At 37.3% G+C, this 17,968-nt stretch overlaps 1 protein-coding gene across 1 annotated transcript in view; it reads left to right on the top strand.

Moving 5' to 3' along the window:
- The window catches only part of SNX25 (sorting nexin 25), a 46,402-nt gene that overhangs the window by 6,635 nt on the left and 21,799 nt on the right, over positions 1 to 17,968 (top strand). The window contains exons 2-6 of the mRNA XM_039241193.1: positions 5,326 to 5,457; positions 7,116 to 7,388; positions 10,362 to 10,526; positions 13,369 to 13,500; positions 16,184 to 16,324. Of these exons, the coding sequence (XP_039097124.1) occupies positions 5,326 to 5,457; positions 7,116 to 7,388; positions 10,362 to 10,526; positions 13,369 to 13,500; positions 16,184 to 16,324 (843 nt within the window). The remainder of the gene's footprint in view (positions 1 to 5,325; positions 5,458 to 7,115; positions 7,389 to 10,361; positions 10,527 to 13,368; positions 13,501 to 16,183; positions 16,325 to 17,968) is intronic.

Genomic DNA, 17,968 nt, shown 5'->3' with positions numbered 1-17,968 from the left:
ATTCAGGGTCTTTAGGATTCTTTGTTTTACTTCTGTGAAAAATACTGTTGGTATTTTGATATGGATTACATGAAATGTGTAGATTGTTTTGGTTGGTATAGATGTTTTAACAATATTTTTTCTCCCAATCAATCAGTATGGAATGTCTTTCCATTCTTTCTGTTGTCTTTAAATTCTTTCATCGGTGTGTTGTAGATTTCAGAGTATAGGTCATTCACCCCTTTGGTTAGATTTATTCCTGGGTATCTTATTATTTTGGGTACAATTGTAAATGGGATTGTTTTATTAATCTCTCTGCTACTTCATTATTGGTGTATAGAAATGCAACAGATTTCTGTACATTGATTTTATATCCTGTGAATTTTTTGAGTTAATTTATCAATTCTAGCGGTGTTTTGATGGAGTCTTTTGAGTTTTTATGTATAGTATCACGTCATCTGTAAATAGTAAAACTTCTTTCTTACAAATGGGGATGCCCTTTATTTCTTTTTGTTGCCTGATTGCTATGGCTAGGACTTCGAGTATTATGTTGAATAAAAGTAGTGAGAGTGGACCTTCTTTTCTTATTTGTGACCTTAGGAAAACTGAGAACTTTTCCTCATTAAAGATGATGTTAGCTGTGAGTTTTTCATAGATGGCTTTTATTATGTTGAGATTTGTTCCCTCTAAACTGAGGGTTTTTATCATGAATGGATGATCATATGGTTCTTATCCTTTCTCTTACTGATGTGATGTATCACATTGATTTGTAACTTTTGAACCACCCTTGCAGCCTAGGGGAAAGGCTAGCTTAATTGTGGAAGATGATTTTTTAATGTATTGTTGGACTCAGTTGGTTGTATTTTGTTTAGAATTTTTGCATCTGTGTTCATTAGGGATGGTGACCTGTGGTTCTCCCTTTTTAGTAGTGTCTTTATCTGGTTTTGATATCAGAGTAATGCTGGCCTTACAGAATGAATTTGGAAGTTTTCCTTCCTTTCCTATTCTTTGGAATAGTTTAAGAAGAATAGATATTAACTATACTTTAAATGTTTAGTAGTATTCACCTGTGAAGCCTTTTGGCCCTGGACTTCTGTTTGTTGGGAGTTTTTTGATTACTGATTCAATTTCTTTGCTTATTGGGAGTCTGTTAAAATTTTCTATTTCTTCCTGTTTCAGTTTAGGTAGATTATATGTTTCTAGGAGTTTATCCATTTCTTCTAGGTTGTTCAATTTGTTGGCATATACTTTTTCATAATATTCCCTTGTGATTACTTGTATTTCTGTGGAGTTGGTTGTTATTTTTCCTCTCTCATTTGTGATTTTATTTGAGTCTTTCTCTTTCTTGATAAGTCTGGCTAGAGCTTTATCAATTTCATTGCATTTTTTCAAAGAACCAGCTCCTGATATTATTGATCTATTCTGTTGTGGGTTTATTATTATTACGATTTTTAGTTTATATATCATTTATTTCTGCTCTAATCTGTACTGTTTCCTTCTTCTGGTTTTTAGGTTTTGTTCTTTTTTAGATCTTTTAGGTGTAAGGTTAGATGGTTTATTTGATATTTTTCTTGCTTTTCAAGGTAGCCCTGTATTGCTATAAATTTCCCTCTTAGTACTGCTTTTGTTGCATCTCAGGGTTTGAGTCATTGTGTTCTCATTTTCCATTGTTTCTATGTATTCCATGTAAATTCCAGAAATTTAAAATTTCTTCTTTGACTTCCTGCTTGACTTATTCATTGTTTAGTAGCATTTAGGGGTGGTGGGTTGTCGGGGAGATGGCTATAGCCAATTCCTTTGTTCCCAGATGGTCTCTCCATGAACACTGCCTCTCTGGGATACATTCGAAATAAGTGAATAACCTCCCCACTTGGTCGCCCAGGTGCTCTTCAGCTTGCTGTTTGCATGCTGTATGTCTGTGAATTGTCTGCCTGCCTTCTGTCCAAGAACAGTGCAGGGCCCTCCGGCCTCTATCCCGGCCAAGTCCACTGACCTTTAGAACTCCAGGCTTTAAGCCCTGTTGATTGCCACAAGTCCCAAACTTTGGCCCTTTGTCCTTTTCAAGCCATTTACTTGGGGGATCTGTTTTCCCCTGTATTCCCCTGTGTCCCACCCTTGTCTGCGACCCTAGCTCCCTCCCCACCACAGCACCAGGATCCATTTCTCTCCCAAGCGTATCTCTGCACTTCCTGCCTTCTTCTATCTGCCCTCTTCTCTACCTTTATAAAGTTGTGGAGTTTGTTCTGCCAGTCTGCAGGGCAGTTGCTGGGGTATTTAGGAAGATTTATTGGTTGTCTAGTTGTGTTCATGGGATGAGGCAGGCCTGTGATCCTCCTATTCCACCACTATCTTCCAACCCACTGTTTAAGATCAGTTTTTATATTAATATATTTGATCTGAGACCAATCCAAAATTAACATTATAGAGTGTAACCTAGCCCAGGACTCTGAACTTGAATATGGAAAGGCTGCCTTACTTTCTCTTTCTGATGGAGTTCTTGTAGAGCATTTTCCCTAACTGCATCTTTCCTTCTTGACTTCCATACAATTTGTAGTTTGCTATAAACACAAATCAGGTAATTTCTTAAGGAGAAGAACTAATTTATTATGGTTAAGAAGCTGTGCTGTATAGTCAGAGACCCTGGCTCTGAATTCCGTATCTGGGGATTGACTCTGGGCAAGTTAGTTAGCTTTATTGTACTCCAGTTGTAAAGTTGGAATAGTTGTATGTATCCTATAGGATGGCAACCAGTAAATAATGCACATAGTAGGGTAAGTACACCACTTGCTGTATGAGCACTCAGTGAATGTTCTTACATTGCTTATTAGGGAGGTATGTTTAATGATGATATAGATGTAAGAAAAATCCAATTGTAATCTCTCCTTTTAGGATAAAACATCATTCCCAATATCCTAATTCTACATATTCTCATTAGTTTGCTGGAGATATTCTCATGAGTATTTTGTGGGTATTTTGTAAGTAGAGAATCCTATGTGTCACTCTTGGTAACATGTTGGGTGCTTCGGAACACATTTATTTCTCTAAGGCCCTAAGGTACTTTCTAGTGCTTGGTGGAAATGTTTCCTGGAGAAAAATTAACTAGCTGGTTAAGAGGGAATCACACAAAACACAAAACTAAGTTTTTAAAATTGCATCATGAAACCAGATCTAGTTTAGAGACCATTGACGGGTAACCCTCCTCCCAGAATTACCAGAGGTCTTAGCACAGGAAAAAAGCTGACTCCACAAATAAGAGCACAGTGTCTGTTGTATGGAAGCCCTTAGTAAATGTTAAGTATTACATTATCTATAGTTTATGATTTTTTTGTAATTTTTTAAATGTTTATTTTTGAGAGAGAGACAGAGTGTGAGCTGGGGAGGGGCAGAGAGAAGAGGGAAACACAGAATCCAAAGAGGGTCCAGGCTTTGAGCTACCAGACCAGAGCTGGATGTGGGGCTCAAACCCATAAACGGTGAGATCATGACCTGAGCTGAAGTTGGACACTTAACTGACTGAGCCACCCAGGCACCCCATATCATCTATAATTTTTTTAAAAAGATTATTTTAGTAGTGGTGTCAACTTTGACCTACCCACCCTTCTCTTTACACTTCCACACAAAAATCTTAGAATTACTGAAATTAATCTCAAATTAATTGAGATTGAGTTAATCTCAAATGAATATATTTAACTTTGAAGTGTACTATCTACACATCCTCTCCACCCAGAACCATTCCATTAGTGTAGTTATTACACAGTGAAATTCTCTTCTTCAAGAGAAGGAAAAAAAATGGATAGAGAACTTGGTTAATCCATTAGTCAAGGTAAGAGGTATGTAACATATTTAACTATCCTTTGGATATATTTGCTGTCATTTATTTGTATATATTTGCACTTTTGGAACTGAACATAGAATATTCATAAAACATAATAAAGTCTAAAGATGGCTAATATTTTAGAAGATGTTTTGGACGTGGTTTTGCAAATACGTGAATTTGTATTTAATTTGGAATTCATTTCAATCCAAGGACAATTATACTAGGGAGACTTTCTTAGAATTCATTGAATACCCTTTCTCCCTATGCTATAAATTGATAGCTCTCAGAGTGGTCTGTTTATTCCTAGTCAGAGTTGATATGGGCTCCTCCAAACCTCTGTGGACCATGTACAGTTAGAATGTGTATGTCACAGTGCTTTGCTGGTAGAGTTTCCATAAAGATACATGCTGTGATCTTCCAAAGTTAGCAAACGAAATATTAATTGTCTGAGATATTTATGGACCCTAATTGTTAGTGGTCTGTAGCATGGGATGGCTGTCTCCTTTAATTAGTTACCAGAAGTTGTTAGAAAAATGCCTGCACCTTTCCCTTCACAAAACCTATTGAGGGCTCTCTGCTGGCAGAAGAGTTGAATCTGTGTTGATCATATGCACTTGAGTTTAGAAAGATCTTACTGGTCACATTTCCAGAAAGTTTCCAACCGCCACAATATAAATGTTAAGAATCTTAAAAGATAAGTTTTTCTTTTCTTTTAACAGCATTTGAGTTACACTTACATGTCTTTTTTTTTAATTAACTAAGAACTAAGGATATGGGACTTCAATTCCTTCTAAATTAACTTGAGGCATTTCTCCTAATTAATTGAATTATGCATTATTATGAAGGTGATCTGCTTTCTCCTACTGTGGCAGCCTGTGCTCAAGAGTTTGCCCACTGTATCTTCAGATTAGTTTTTTTCTTTTTCTGGAAGCATGCAAAATAGTAAACAAAAGAGTCATTTTGATATACTCATACAGTGCAATATTATGAACCAATTAAAATGATGCTTCCAAAGATATTTTAAATGACTGTGATACTATAAATGAAAGAGCAAGATATAAAATAATTTTCATCACAATTATAAAATAGGATGGAAGGGAAAAATATCAGGTTATTAGACTCCAGCTTCCTGGTCTTTTTTTATATTTCTCTTCAAGTTTTCTATTATGGGCATCTATTACTTTTAGCAATATGTCCCATAGCACAAGGATTTTTGTCTGTTTGATTTCTTAGAAACGTGCCTGATATAGAGTAGATGCCAAATAAATCTCTTGCTGAATGAGTGGATGATTAATTGAAAATTGGCACTTACTGAATATGTGCATTTTGAATATTTAATAACTTTTTCCCTTTAAAATTTAGGAAGCTGAGAGAATTACTGTAATGGTTTGACTACAACTTTAAAAATGAGACTTCTTTCTCTGAATGTACACACTAATCCATTAAGGATTAAAGGAAACTGATACTTAAAATTTGATTTTTAAGTTTTTAACTTTAAAAACAATTTTTTTCTTAAATTTCCTTAATAGATTCTTCAATTTGAAGATATTTTGGCCAATACTTTCTACCGAGAGCACTTTCGAATGTACATGGAACGGATGGACAGGAGAGCTCTGATTAGCTTTTGGGAGTCTGTGGAATATTTAAAGAGTGCTAACAAGGTAGTATCTACAGGTTCAAAGGAATGTTAATCACTAGCTGGTGAAAACTTGCATGTTAGGCAGTGTATCTGTGCTTCTAAGCGAATCTCTAAGATAAATATACATTAAATGATTATTTAAAACCAAATATAATTATGTTCCAACTCATAATGGTAAATAAAGTTAGATTTTATTTTTACAAAAAGATGCTTCTGAATTGAATTTACTTTCATGCAGTTTTTAAAATTTTTTTTAAACACATTATAAAAAGGCTTATATATTCACATTGCAAGTATAATGAAATGATCTTGTCACGTACACTTCAATCTCTTAACCTTATTTTATTATCATGTGCATATTTTACACTACTATTTCTCTTTTATTTAAATTATGACTGAATGAAGAAACACAAAAGATTTTTGTTCTCTTACAATGAAAAGCCCCAGTAAGCATTGTATTTTGCACTTGGCAAGTCCTCAATACATTTAAGAGTTAAAGAATATGAAATATGTATGTTTAAATGTGTCTGTAAATATACATGACAATATGTATACTATATATAATACATATATTTTGAGAGGTTTATTAAAATTAGCACAAAGCACTGGGTACATTACTCTTTGCACTTCATATGAGTGTTGCTATAGCTCAATATTATTAAAATACATCATAAATCACATACTACATTGGTTACGGAATTAGATTTGGTCTCAAAGTGTTTTTAAATCTTCTTAGAAATTCCTTTCCTTGTTATTTTGTAAGTCACAAATTACCTCATTTTACCCAATACTGCATTTGCCCACTTCATTATATATTTATCAGACTTGATTCCAAATGACTTTTGGCTGCTCTCAAAGGAATATTGCAAAGAACAATCTAAGGAATTTTCCTAAACTACTGGAAACAATGTAAAAGATTTTGGTGAAATACAAGGATATAGCTTCATTAAATAGCTCTATTTTGACCTAGCAACACTGATTTGGGTGTAAAAGTTCTGAGACATTTGTTAAATTCACAATATTTATTGAGTTGTTTGTCTTCGTTTTTTAATCCTGTTGAAGACTTTGTATAACATTCCTAGAATTAATTAGGTGTTTTCAGAGGAAATATAAATGTTATGTTAACCAGAACAGATGTTTGCATTTCCGCAGCAGACTGGCTGTGACCTAAGTATAATGTTTAAGCCTAAGCTGTCTAATATAAGCTTGATTATAATGCAATAAATCATTCTGAAGAATATTTTTCTTGTTTTCTTAAATTACATAATAATGACTTATGGAGTGAGAAATGGCACTTCCAATTACTTATATTAGATTTATATTTAAAGCAAATTGAATTTAGCTGATAATTGAGCTATGGAATTTAGATTTACAAGAAGGAATCCATTTCAAGAAGAGAACTATTCGCATTTTTCCCCTTCCTGCATTTAATTAATAGAAATTACATTTGTTAACTATTCAGCATAAAGTATTCGTTTTCAGGAGCCACTTGTCTTTTCAGCCTCTTATCCCTTTACTCTGAATGTGCACACAAAAGCAGAGATCCACACTGATACCAGTAGCGGTGTCTGTTCTCAATATCTTCCTCCAGCTTTAAGAAGGAGGAATTCAGAATAAAATTATTTTTGTCAGAGATGATATTTCTTACCTTTCTTGTTCTTCATCTTCCTGTCTTTTCAGAATGAAATCCCACAATTAGTTGGTGAAATTTACCAGAATTTCTTTGTGGAAAGCAAAGAAATATCTGTGGAAAAATCACTCTACAAAGAAATCCAGCAGTGTCTTGTAGGAAATAAAGGTATTGAAGTGTTCTGTAAAATCCAGGGCGATGTTTATGAGACCCTAAAGGATAGGTATTACCCTTCATTTATTGTCAGTGACCTGTACGAGAAATTGATGATTAAAGAGGAAGAGAAACATGGCTCTCACTTGATTTCCAGCAAGGATGAAATGGTGAGTCATATTTAATTTTCTCCTTCCTTCTCAGTGGTTAAGCTTCACATACGATCAGGCAGGTGCATGCTGTTGAAGCAAATTTGGTGCACTTTTTCATCTTTTAACATGCAGGACTTTAAGTAGAACTTATGTACCTCTTCCCTTGTTCTTCTGAACTACTGACGACCACTTCCTCCTGTTGCAGCCTCCCAGCCCTCTCTCTACCTGACACACACCCCAAGTGTGACTCCTGAAAAGCCAGGGCAGAGAGTCCATAGGGTAGTGTCGGCCAGGTGAGAGAATCAGTAGAACTTAGTCCAGTCCTAGAATAGACAAAGGATGGGGAAGTGAGGAGAGGAAGAGAATGTGAGAGCAATTATAAGAAGTATTTTGGAGTTTAAATCAGATGTAAGTAAGATACCCTGAAAGAAACCTTGCTTGGCCACAGCTTAGGTCTAATTTTCGTAAGTGTGCTCTCATTTTGGAGGGCCTCAGTTGCCATCTTTCCTTTGCCACTAAGGATTTATAGGGTTTTAAGATTTGTGAAGGTACAAAGAAAAACAAAATGTTTATTTACAGTTGCCCTACATAGAAAGCTTATAGTTTTTTATTTTGAATTTTTTCTACCCAGTTATATCTCAAGCTCTGAAGAATCAGGTGCTTACTCTTGATGCTATTAGAAGTTGGTGTCTCTAGGGGCACCTGGCTGGCTCAGTTGGTTAAGCATCTGACTTCAGCTCAGGTCATGATATCACCCTTCGTGCGTTTGAGCCCCGCGTTGAGCTCTGTGCTGACAGCTAGCTCAAAGCCTAGAGCCTGTCTTTGGATTCTGTGTCTCTCTCTTTCTCTGACCCTCCCCTGATCATTGTGTCTCTATCTCTCTCTCTCAAAAATTAAAAAAAAAAAATAAAAAATTAAAGGAAAGAAGTCGGTGTCTCTGAACTGTTGTTAAATTCACTCATACAGACTTTTTAAAGATTTGTTATTTAGTTCTTTACACTTTCCGTGTATACCACCACCAAACTGGTCCAAAAGTCATTACTCATTGCATTTTATTTTTAGGAGAAGTCTGTTTTATTTTTTGGTAAGTTTGTTTGAACTGTGTTATCTTTCTACCTCAAATTTAAAATGGTTAGTAAGACGGGGCGCCTGGGTGGCTTAGTCGGTTAAGCGTCCGACTTTCGCTTAGGTCATGATCTCGCGGTTCGTGGGTTCGGGCCCCGCGTCGGGCTCTGTGCTGACTGCCAGCTCAGAGCCTGGAGCCTGTTTCAGAGTCTGTGTCTCCCTCTCTCTCTGACCCTCCCCTGCTCATGCTGTCTCTCTCTCTCTCCTAGAAATAAATAAAATATTAAAAAAAAAAATAAAAAAAAAAAAATAAAATGGTTAGTAAGTAAATGCTGTAAAAGTGGTTATTCAAATTAATTAAAAACCTCAATACCCAACAGGTAAATTGAATAAAGTCTTGAACTGACAGTTGATATGAAAGGTAGTAGTAAGCAAACATGAAAAATTGCCCAGCTTCACCTAGGACTCAAAGAAGGACAGTATGCATCACTGACCTGTTGAGTGCTTCTGCTCTTTGTAGCAATAATCCCACTTCTAGAAATTTACCCTAAGGTGATAACTTAAGGGTAGAAAATATAATGTACAGTGGAGTTTGGTTTAGTACGACTGGGATAGCAAACCAGGAGAGTCAAGCCAGAGCCCGAGCAGCAGTAGGAGTACGCCTCGGTGTACTATCAAATACAGGATAATATACAGCCTTAAAAATTCTAATTTTGAAGAGTAATTCCCTCAAATTGAACAGCATCATAAATTATATGGAAAAGACAGAATACCTGTCTGTATGCATATAAAGTGTAGAATTATGTCAGGATATTTGCACTCCCAGACAAGGGTTTGAAAGACCATACAAAACTAAAAAGAGCTCAGTTCTCTAGGATTATTAATACTTCATTTTTGTTTGAAAAAATTGTTTTATTTTACTGTTAATTTCAGTTAATAAAAATTAGAAGAAAAAATGCTGGAAGAATGTCAAGGAGTATAAACAAAGCCAAAGATTGTTCTCAGGAATTCTTTCCATTGCCCCACATACTGTTGCTACTCACAGATCTGTTTTATATGCTGTATGCTGCTAATCTATCCAGATTTTTCAGAGTTATGCACTTCTTGATGAATCTGAAGTCACTTTGAAATCCTAACCATTTAATCATACCATGATTTACCCGTTGATTTGTGAAATACATTTTCAAGAGAGGGACTGAACAAATTGTATACTGAAAATACTTTTACTAGTGGAAATTTGGAAATTTTATTTATCTTTTACTTTTTAAAAAATATTTCTTTTCGGGAGAACATAAGCGGGGGAGGAGCAGAGAGAAAGACAGGGCATCTCAAGTGGGCTCCAAGCTGACAGGCTGACAGCAGCAAGCCTGATGTAGGGCTTGAACCCATGAACCATGAGATTATGACCTGAGCCGAAGTCAGATGCTCAACAAACTGAGCCACCCAGTTTGTTGGAAATTTTATTTTAAAGGGACTTGGTCTGAGTTTTCTAGAACATTCTTAGGAGCCCCAAAAGAAGCCATATGCATCTCCATGTCTTTGTCCAAGATGAGGACCAGAACATTCTGGTTGAATTGGCAGATAACTCAGTTGCCTTCCCTTGTTCCACGCAGATTCCCTTGGTTATACCATTTGGGAAATAATGGTGTGGAACCCATCCCCCACTCCACCCTGTTTTTCAGGCTATTAAATGTTTCTTCTTTCATTGCAACCCTAAGCACCAGTTACTTTGGTTCCAAATAACTTTGATTTGTCACTTTGCTGAGGAAAAGCAGCCTGCTTCTGAACTTTCTACCACAAAGTGTTAGTGAAATCTAATACTTTGGCACAGTGTATTATAATGATCTAGAAGCTCTACGCTATGTACTAATTGTCGAACAGTCCATCATTATAAGACAGTGTGGTTCATGTGACTTTTCCCACCAGGACCTGGGAGGTGAGGCTGGTGAGGAAGCTGTAGATGAAGGCACCAGTCGGATTAATGAACAAACCAGTTTTGCTGTAAACAAACTACGAGAACTAAATGAGAAACTTGAATATAAAAGGCAAGCTCTAAATTCTATTCAAAATGCACCAAAACCTGACAAGAAGGTAACTCTTTCACTTTCAAGGTTGTCTTTGAAAGTTTCCATTTTTTTGATTTGATAAGTAGTAGTTTTCAGTTTCTGTTGCAAAACATCACTGTTTCTTTAAAAAAAAAATTATATCTGTACATTCTATTGTTTTTGTTTTTTTTTTGCATCAAGTGTAGAATTAGAAAAGCACTTGTTTTTTAATCTTCCAGTGGTTTGGGGTTCTCTTCAGGTGTCCGCCATGAACAGCTGTGTGCTCTCCTGCCTGGCTTGCCTACAGGGCCTTTGCCGAAGAGGGCAGAGCGTTGGCTTGTGCCAGACCCATTTCTGGAAGTACATTAACTTTTCAGGGACAATCATTTTAATTTTATTTTTCTTTCAAATGCTGTGAGTCACTGTTGAGAGAGCCTCACAGAATGGCACATTAAATAAATTGTTTTGCTAAAAGCCAACAGAATTGGAAAGTTTAAAAATATAAACAGCATCCCCCTAACTGGCATTTCTCAAACACAAGCAGTGGTGTGGCTTTTTGCTTTTTCAAAAAGGAAAAGAGTCCTTGTAAGCTTGCATGTTCAGGAGAGTTTTAAGGCAAAGCTTCTGTCCTCAAACTACAGGTTTTCTCATGAAAGAGGCCCAAGGGGATGGTGAGCATAGCATTTTTTTTTTGGTATAAGATTACTTATTTTTCTTTAAAGTGTAACAAAATATACAACATAAATTTACCATTTTAATCATTTTAAGTGTAGATTTCAGCATCAGTATGTTCACATTCTTATGTACCCATCACTACCATCCATCTGAAATTGTTTCGTCTGGCAAGATTGAAACTTTGTGCCCCTTAAATAATACTTTCCATTCTTCCATCCCAAACCCCCTGGAAACTACCTTTTTACTTTCTACCTCGTATGAATTTAACTACTCTTAAATATTTCATGAGTAGAGTCATACGGTATTCATCCTTTTGTGACTGGCTTCTTTCACTTAGCATAGGGTCTAAAGGTTCATTCATAGTATATACTCTGAGAATTTCCTTCCTTTTTAAGGCTGAACAGTTTTCCATTGCATGTACATACAGCATTTTGTCTATCCATTCACCCATCAGTGGACATTGGTTTTGCTTCTACCTTTTGAGTTTTGTGAATGATGTTGCCATGAACACAGCTGTACAAATACCTTTTCAAGATCTTGTTTCCCATTCTTTTAAGTATGTACTCAGGAGTGAAGTTGCTGGGTCATATGGTAATTCTGTTTTGAATTCTTAGAGGAATCTCCATACTGTTTTCCATAATGGCAGCCCCATTTTCTACCTTCTCACCAACAGTGCATAAGGTTTCCAGTTTCTCTACATCTCTACTAATAATTGTTGTTTTTCATTTCTTTTTATAGTAACTATCCTAATGGGTGCAAGGTGGTATCTCATGCAAGGTGGTATCTCATTGTGGTTTTGATTTGTATTTCACAAATGATTAGTTATGTCCATTTGCATGTTTGGCCATTTATTTACTTTTTTTGGAGAAATGTCTATTCAAGTTCTTTGCCCAGTTTTGAATCAGACTGGTTTCTGTTTTTAAGTTTTAAGAGTTCTCTATATATTCTGGATGTTAGTACCCTATCAGACATGTGATTTGTAAATATTTTCTCCAGTCTTGTTGGTTGCCTTTTTGCTGCATCAATAGTATTCTTTGCACAAAAGTTTTAAATTTTTATGAAGTCCTGTTTTCTTTTGCTGCCTGTGTCTTTGGTGTCATAGCCTAGAAGTTATTGCCAGTCCAGTGAGTGAGGCTTTCCCTCTATTTTCTTTTAAGAATTTATAGCTTTAGGGGCGCCTGGGTGGCTTAGTCGGTTAAGCGTCCGACTTTCCGACTTTCGCTTAGGTCATGATCTCGCGGTTTGTGGGTTCGAGCCCCGCGTCGGGCTCTGTGCTGACTGCCAGCTCGGAGCCTGGAGCCTGTTTCAGTCTGTGACTCCCTCTCTCTCTGACCCTCCCCTGCTCACGCTGTCTCTCTCTCCTAGAAATAAATAAAAAAAAAAAAAAAAAAAAAAAAAAGAATTTATAGCTTTAGCTCTTAAGTTTAGGTCTTCGATGCGTTTTGAGTTAACTGTTGTTTATGGTGTTAGGTAAGGGTCCAACTTCATTGTTTCGCTTATGGGTATCTGGTTTTCTCTGCATTGTTTGTTGAAGATACTGTCCTTTTTTCAGTAAATGATGTTGGCACCCTTGTCAAAAGTCATTTGACTATATATGCACAGGTTTATTTCTTGGTTTATCTATTCCATTCCATTGGTCCATTATATGTCTGTCTTTATGCCAGTACCATACTGTTTTGATTAGTGTAGCTTTGTAGTAAGTATTGAAATCAGGAAGTGTGAGACCTCCAACTTTGCTCTTTTTCAAGATTGTTTTGGCTATTCAGTCTGCCTTGAAAGTCCATATGAATTTTATGATGGGTTTTTCTGTTTTTGCAAAAAAAAAAAAATCATTGGAATTGTGATAAGGATTGTGTTGAATCTATAGATTGCTTTGGGTAATATCGACATTTTAGCAATGTTTAGTCTTCTAATCCATGAACATTGAATGTCATTTCATTTATTTATGTCTTCTTTAATTTCTTTCATCGGTGTTGTGTAGTTTTCATTGTAGATATCTTCCTTTCACTTCCTGTTTAAGTTAATTCCTAAGTATCTTATTTTTATGCCATGGTAAGTGGAATTGTTTTCTTAAATTCCTTTTTGGATTGTCCATTGTTAGTATATAGAAATGCAGCTGGTTTTTGTTCGTTGATTTTGTATCCTGCTACTTCGCTGCATTGTATAGCATTTTAAGTACTTTTGTAACTCTCAGGATGTTTTCCCTTTTGCAGATTGTTTCCAAGTTGAAGGAGGAAATAATTCTAATAGAAAAAGAACGCACGGACCTACAGCTGCACATGGCAAGAACAGATTGGTGGTGTGAGAACCTCGGAATGTGGAAAGCCTCCATCACCAGTGGAGAGGTAGGTCTGACAGCTTTTCCTCCCAGTGTATTTTAACAGTATGATTTCAGGGCACCTGGGTGGTTCGGTCAATTGAGCGTCTTGACTTTGACTCAGGTCATGATCTTGCAGTTTGTGAATTAGAGCCCTGCATGAGGCTTGCTGCTCAGAGAGCAGAGCCTGCTTCGGACCTTCTGCCCCTCCCCCAATTGTGCTCTCACTCTCAAAAATAAAGAAGACCATTAAAAAAATTTTAAAAATAAAAGTATGATTTTGTAAGACAAGATTTTGTCCTGGAGAATTAAGGTTGAGGATAGACAAGTTATGTTTGCTCCTGTAGACCGCATTTGTCCCCCTTCCTTCCCCACTGTTTTCACTCTGTCTTACCCTTGACTGTGAGCTGTACGATGGCTGCCTGGCATAGATCTGATCTCTCTCTACTTTAGGTTGTCCTTGGAATGCAAGTACCTTTCAGATAGGGACAGGTAATGCCCCTGAATTGCCATTTTATTTTGCCGTTGAGGGTCAAAATAAAATGGAAGCCACTCTTTGAAATTTGGTGGTGAAAGATTAAAAATTTAAGTGTTTCTGATTATTCCATTCTGGTGAGTTCAATTAAATCTCAGTTGCTTTAAGATCCTTAATAATGAACTTTTTTCCTTTGAATTAGAAAATATTTTGCTATACTTTGAGGGATATGGGTAACAATTTCCAAAATATGCTATATCCCTTTTGTCTGTAAAAAGAATTAATCTTCAAGGAGTGATGCACATAGGCATTTCAACTGTAGACAACTTCTTCATTCCCACCTGCCCTAATATCAGTCATGTTGAAATCTGGAGATGAAGGTCAGGTCCACACAAATAACAAGATCGTGAGGAACATAGTGTTAATGTTTTGCTCCACCATTATCTTAAAAGGCTTGTGAAAATACCTATGTCCTTAGATTGAAGAGGGCCTGTTTGTACAGTTTATCTTTGTTCTTCTCTGTCTTTCCCGTCAGCCCGGTGACTTCATACGCTTACTGTGGTGTGGGGAGGGCTTAACATTCACCGTCTTAAGTTCACCTCTAGATTAGTTAGCAGACAATGTGTGTTCTCTGAGAGCAGCTCTGAAAGCACGCCCACAACAGGAGTGCTTCGCCAGGTGCTACACCGGGTCTTTGGTACTTGTTAGCACTCCCATTATGGCACAGCTGCAGGAGCCTGCCGCGGCACCATGGTCACCGAAAAGGTAATGGCGATGGACACTGAGGGGTCACCTGAGCGCCAGAGTTCGCAAGGCGGCCCCGCGTGGGAACGTGTGGAAGATGTGTCTACATCACGCCAGATTCTCCTGAGTTTTGATCCTGGCTGACTCCTGTCTAGCTGTGTGATCCTAGGACAGTGCAGGGACCTGTGTGTCCTTGCCTCCTGCATCCTCACAGTGGGGTAACGGTCCTGCCTCACAGGGCTCAGTGGGTGCTCAGTGTGTCTTGTGTCTTTTTCCTTTCCCTTTCTTACTAACTCTTTGTCTCTAATTCAATTTATGATACTAACTCAAGCTTAAATTCAGTGTACTTTCTTCTTGTTTCTTCTCATCTATTTATGTTAAGTATAATAATGGCCTATTGCTGAATTATGATATCATATGTATATGTATGTGTGTTAATGAATTATCTAAATTGGAAGGTAGAGGAAATTATGTCTTTCAATGTAAAGTTTAATGAACGTTGAAATCATGGTTTGTTGAATCCAGAAATTAAACTGGAGAAGACTTTCTCCTTTTCCGAGACAGGTTTTAGCATATCTTACACCTGTTTGCCTGGTGTTAATTTGTTTTTTCAAAGGAACACACTCAGGATGTTAAGTCTGCTATAGTAGTTTTCTTTTGACGTGTAACAAATTGCCATATGTATCATGGCTTAAAACGGTGCCCATTGATTAGCTCACAATTCTGCAGGTTGAAAGTCCAGCCCTGTACGACGGTGTCCTCCACTCATTACATCACAAGGCTGAAGTCAACATATTGGCCAGACTGAGTTCTTGTCTGGAGAGTCTGGAGGCTCTGGGGAAAAATCCACTTCCAAGCTCATTCAGATTGTTGGCAGGATTCAGTTCCATGTGGTTGTGGACCTGAGGTCTCCTCTGTCGCTGTCGGTGGAATCCTGTGCCGCAACCTTTCCACCTTCCCATCTGCATCTTCATGCGAGCACCACATGCTGAGTCCTTCTTGGACTTTCTGACTTCCTGTCCTCCTGCCAGTCCAAGGAGTGTCTCTGCTCTTTTTTTTTTTTTTTTTTAATGTTTTGTTTTTGAGAGAGAGATAGAGATAGTGTGAGCAGGGCAGGGTCAAAGAGAGACGGAGTCACAGAATTCTAAGACAGGCTCCAGGCTCTGAGCTAGCTGTCAGCACAGAGCCTGAGGCAGGGCTCGAACCCACGAAGCATGAGATCATGACCTGAGCCGAAGTTGAACGCTTACCTGACTGAGCCACCCAGGTGCCCCAGAGTGTCTCTGGAAGGAAGCTAATCTCCCTTCTTTAAGGTCAGCTGTCAAATATAACATAACCTAATCGCAAGAATGGACGCCATCATATTCACAGTACCAGGGATGATGCAGGGCATAGACTCCAGGGGGTGGGAAATCTTGGGGTAGGTATTCAGAAACCTTGCCTACCGCATCTGCTAACCATGCTTTTTGTTGTTATGTTTGATTTTTCCAAGGTTACAGAAGAGAACGGTGAGCAAATGCCCTGTTACTTTGTCATGGTAAGCTTACAAGAAGTTGGAGGAGTTGAAACTAAGAACTGGACTGTCCCTAGAAGGCTAAGTGAATTTCAGAATTTACACCGGAAACTTAGTGAGGTATGAAAACTCATGAATACAAGGTTTAGAATTACAAGCAAGAAGATATTTAGGAGCTTATTTCAGTTTTTACATATAAGGAAACTGATTATTAACCTTTCTCTCTTGCTGTGGATACTGGCAAAGTGGCCTTTTTGGCCTGACATTTGGAAATTAACTCATAGATCAAACGGTTTAGAGTAAATCCTTCAGGATAAAGAACTGTCGGATCTCCACTAAGCCCCATAGAACCCCAGAGCTGAAAGAGAGCTAGGGGTCATCTAGGGCCACTGGTTTTGAGGCTGCTAGCTGTGACCCATTAGTGGGAAGTAAAATCAGTTATTGATTGCAGCAATAGACAGAGTATGGAATATATTATATTTCAGCACAAAAAGTAAGGGAATCACAAAGTATTGTGGTTGAAAATAAAGACTCAGGAACGAGACTGCTTGAGTTTGGAGTGTAGCTGTACGATTTGGTAGCTATATGACCTGGCACTTGTCACTCTGTCTCTTTGTCCCTCATCTTCCTCATCAGTAAAATACAAATATTGATAGCGTCTACCTCTCCTGTCTCACAGATTTGTGAGAATTAAGGGAATACATTTATAAAAAGCATTTAGAAAAGAGTGTTTCACATAATAAACATCATGTTGGCTGTGGTAGTGGTAGTAACGAGTACTGTTTCTTAGAACTTCTCAGTTTTATATGTGAATTATATATGCAGATATACATATGTATGTGCGGGTTGCAGAAAGAGAAATCAAGAATCTGATCCCATTCACAGTTGCACAAAAAACCATAAAATACCTAGGAATAAACCTAACCAAGGATACAAGAGATCTGTATGATGAAAACTATAGAAAACTTATAAAGGAAATTGAAGAAGACACAAAGAAATGGAAAAACATTCCATGCTCATGGATAGGAAGAATAAATATAGTTAAGATGTCATTACTACCCAAAGCAATCTACACATTCAATGCAATTCCAATCAAAATTGCACCAGCATACTTCTCAAAACTAGAACAAACTATCCTCAAATTTGTATGGAACCACAAAAGACCCCGAATAGCCAAAGTAATACTGTAAAATAAAACCAAAACGGGAGGTATCACCATCCCAGACTTTAGCCTCTACTACAAAGCTGTCGTCATCAAGACAGTATGGTATTGGCACAAAAATAGACCCATAGACCAATGGAATTGAATTGAAAACTCAGAGCTGGACCCAAAGGTATATAGCCAACTAATCTTTGACAAAGCAGGAAAGAATATCCAATGGAAAAAAGACAGCCTCTTTAACACATGGTGTTGGGAGAACTGGACAGCAACATGCAGAAGAATGAAACTAGATCATTTTCTCACACCATGCACAAAAATAAACTCAAAATGGATAAAGGACCTGAAATCAACACCCTAGAGGAGAAAGCAGGAAACAACTTCCTTGACCTCCACCGCAGCAACTTCTTACTTGACACATCCCCAAAAGCAAGGGAATCAAGAGCAAAAATAAACGATTGGGACCTCATCAAGATTAAAAGCTTCTGCACGGCAAAGGAAACAACCCACAAAACTAATAGGCAACCAACAGAATGGGAAAAGATAGTTGCAAATGACATATCAGATAAAGGGTTCATATCCAAAATCTATAAGGAACTCACCAA

Source organism: Hyaena hyaena, unplaced genomic scaffold, assembly GCF_003009895.1.
Source record: "Hyaena hyaena isolate Hyena2069 unplaced genomic scaffold, ASM300989v1 scaffold_190, whole genome shotgun sequence".
Classification (NCBI taxonomy): Eukaryota; Metazoa; Chordata; class Mammalia; order Carnivora; family Hyaenidae; genus Hyaena; species Hyaena hyaena.
Note: the sequence above shows the minus strand (reverse complement) of the source record. Positions and strands in the feature narration are given on the sequence as shown.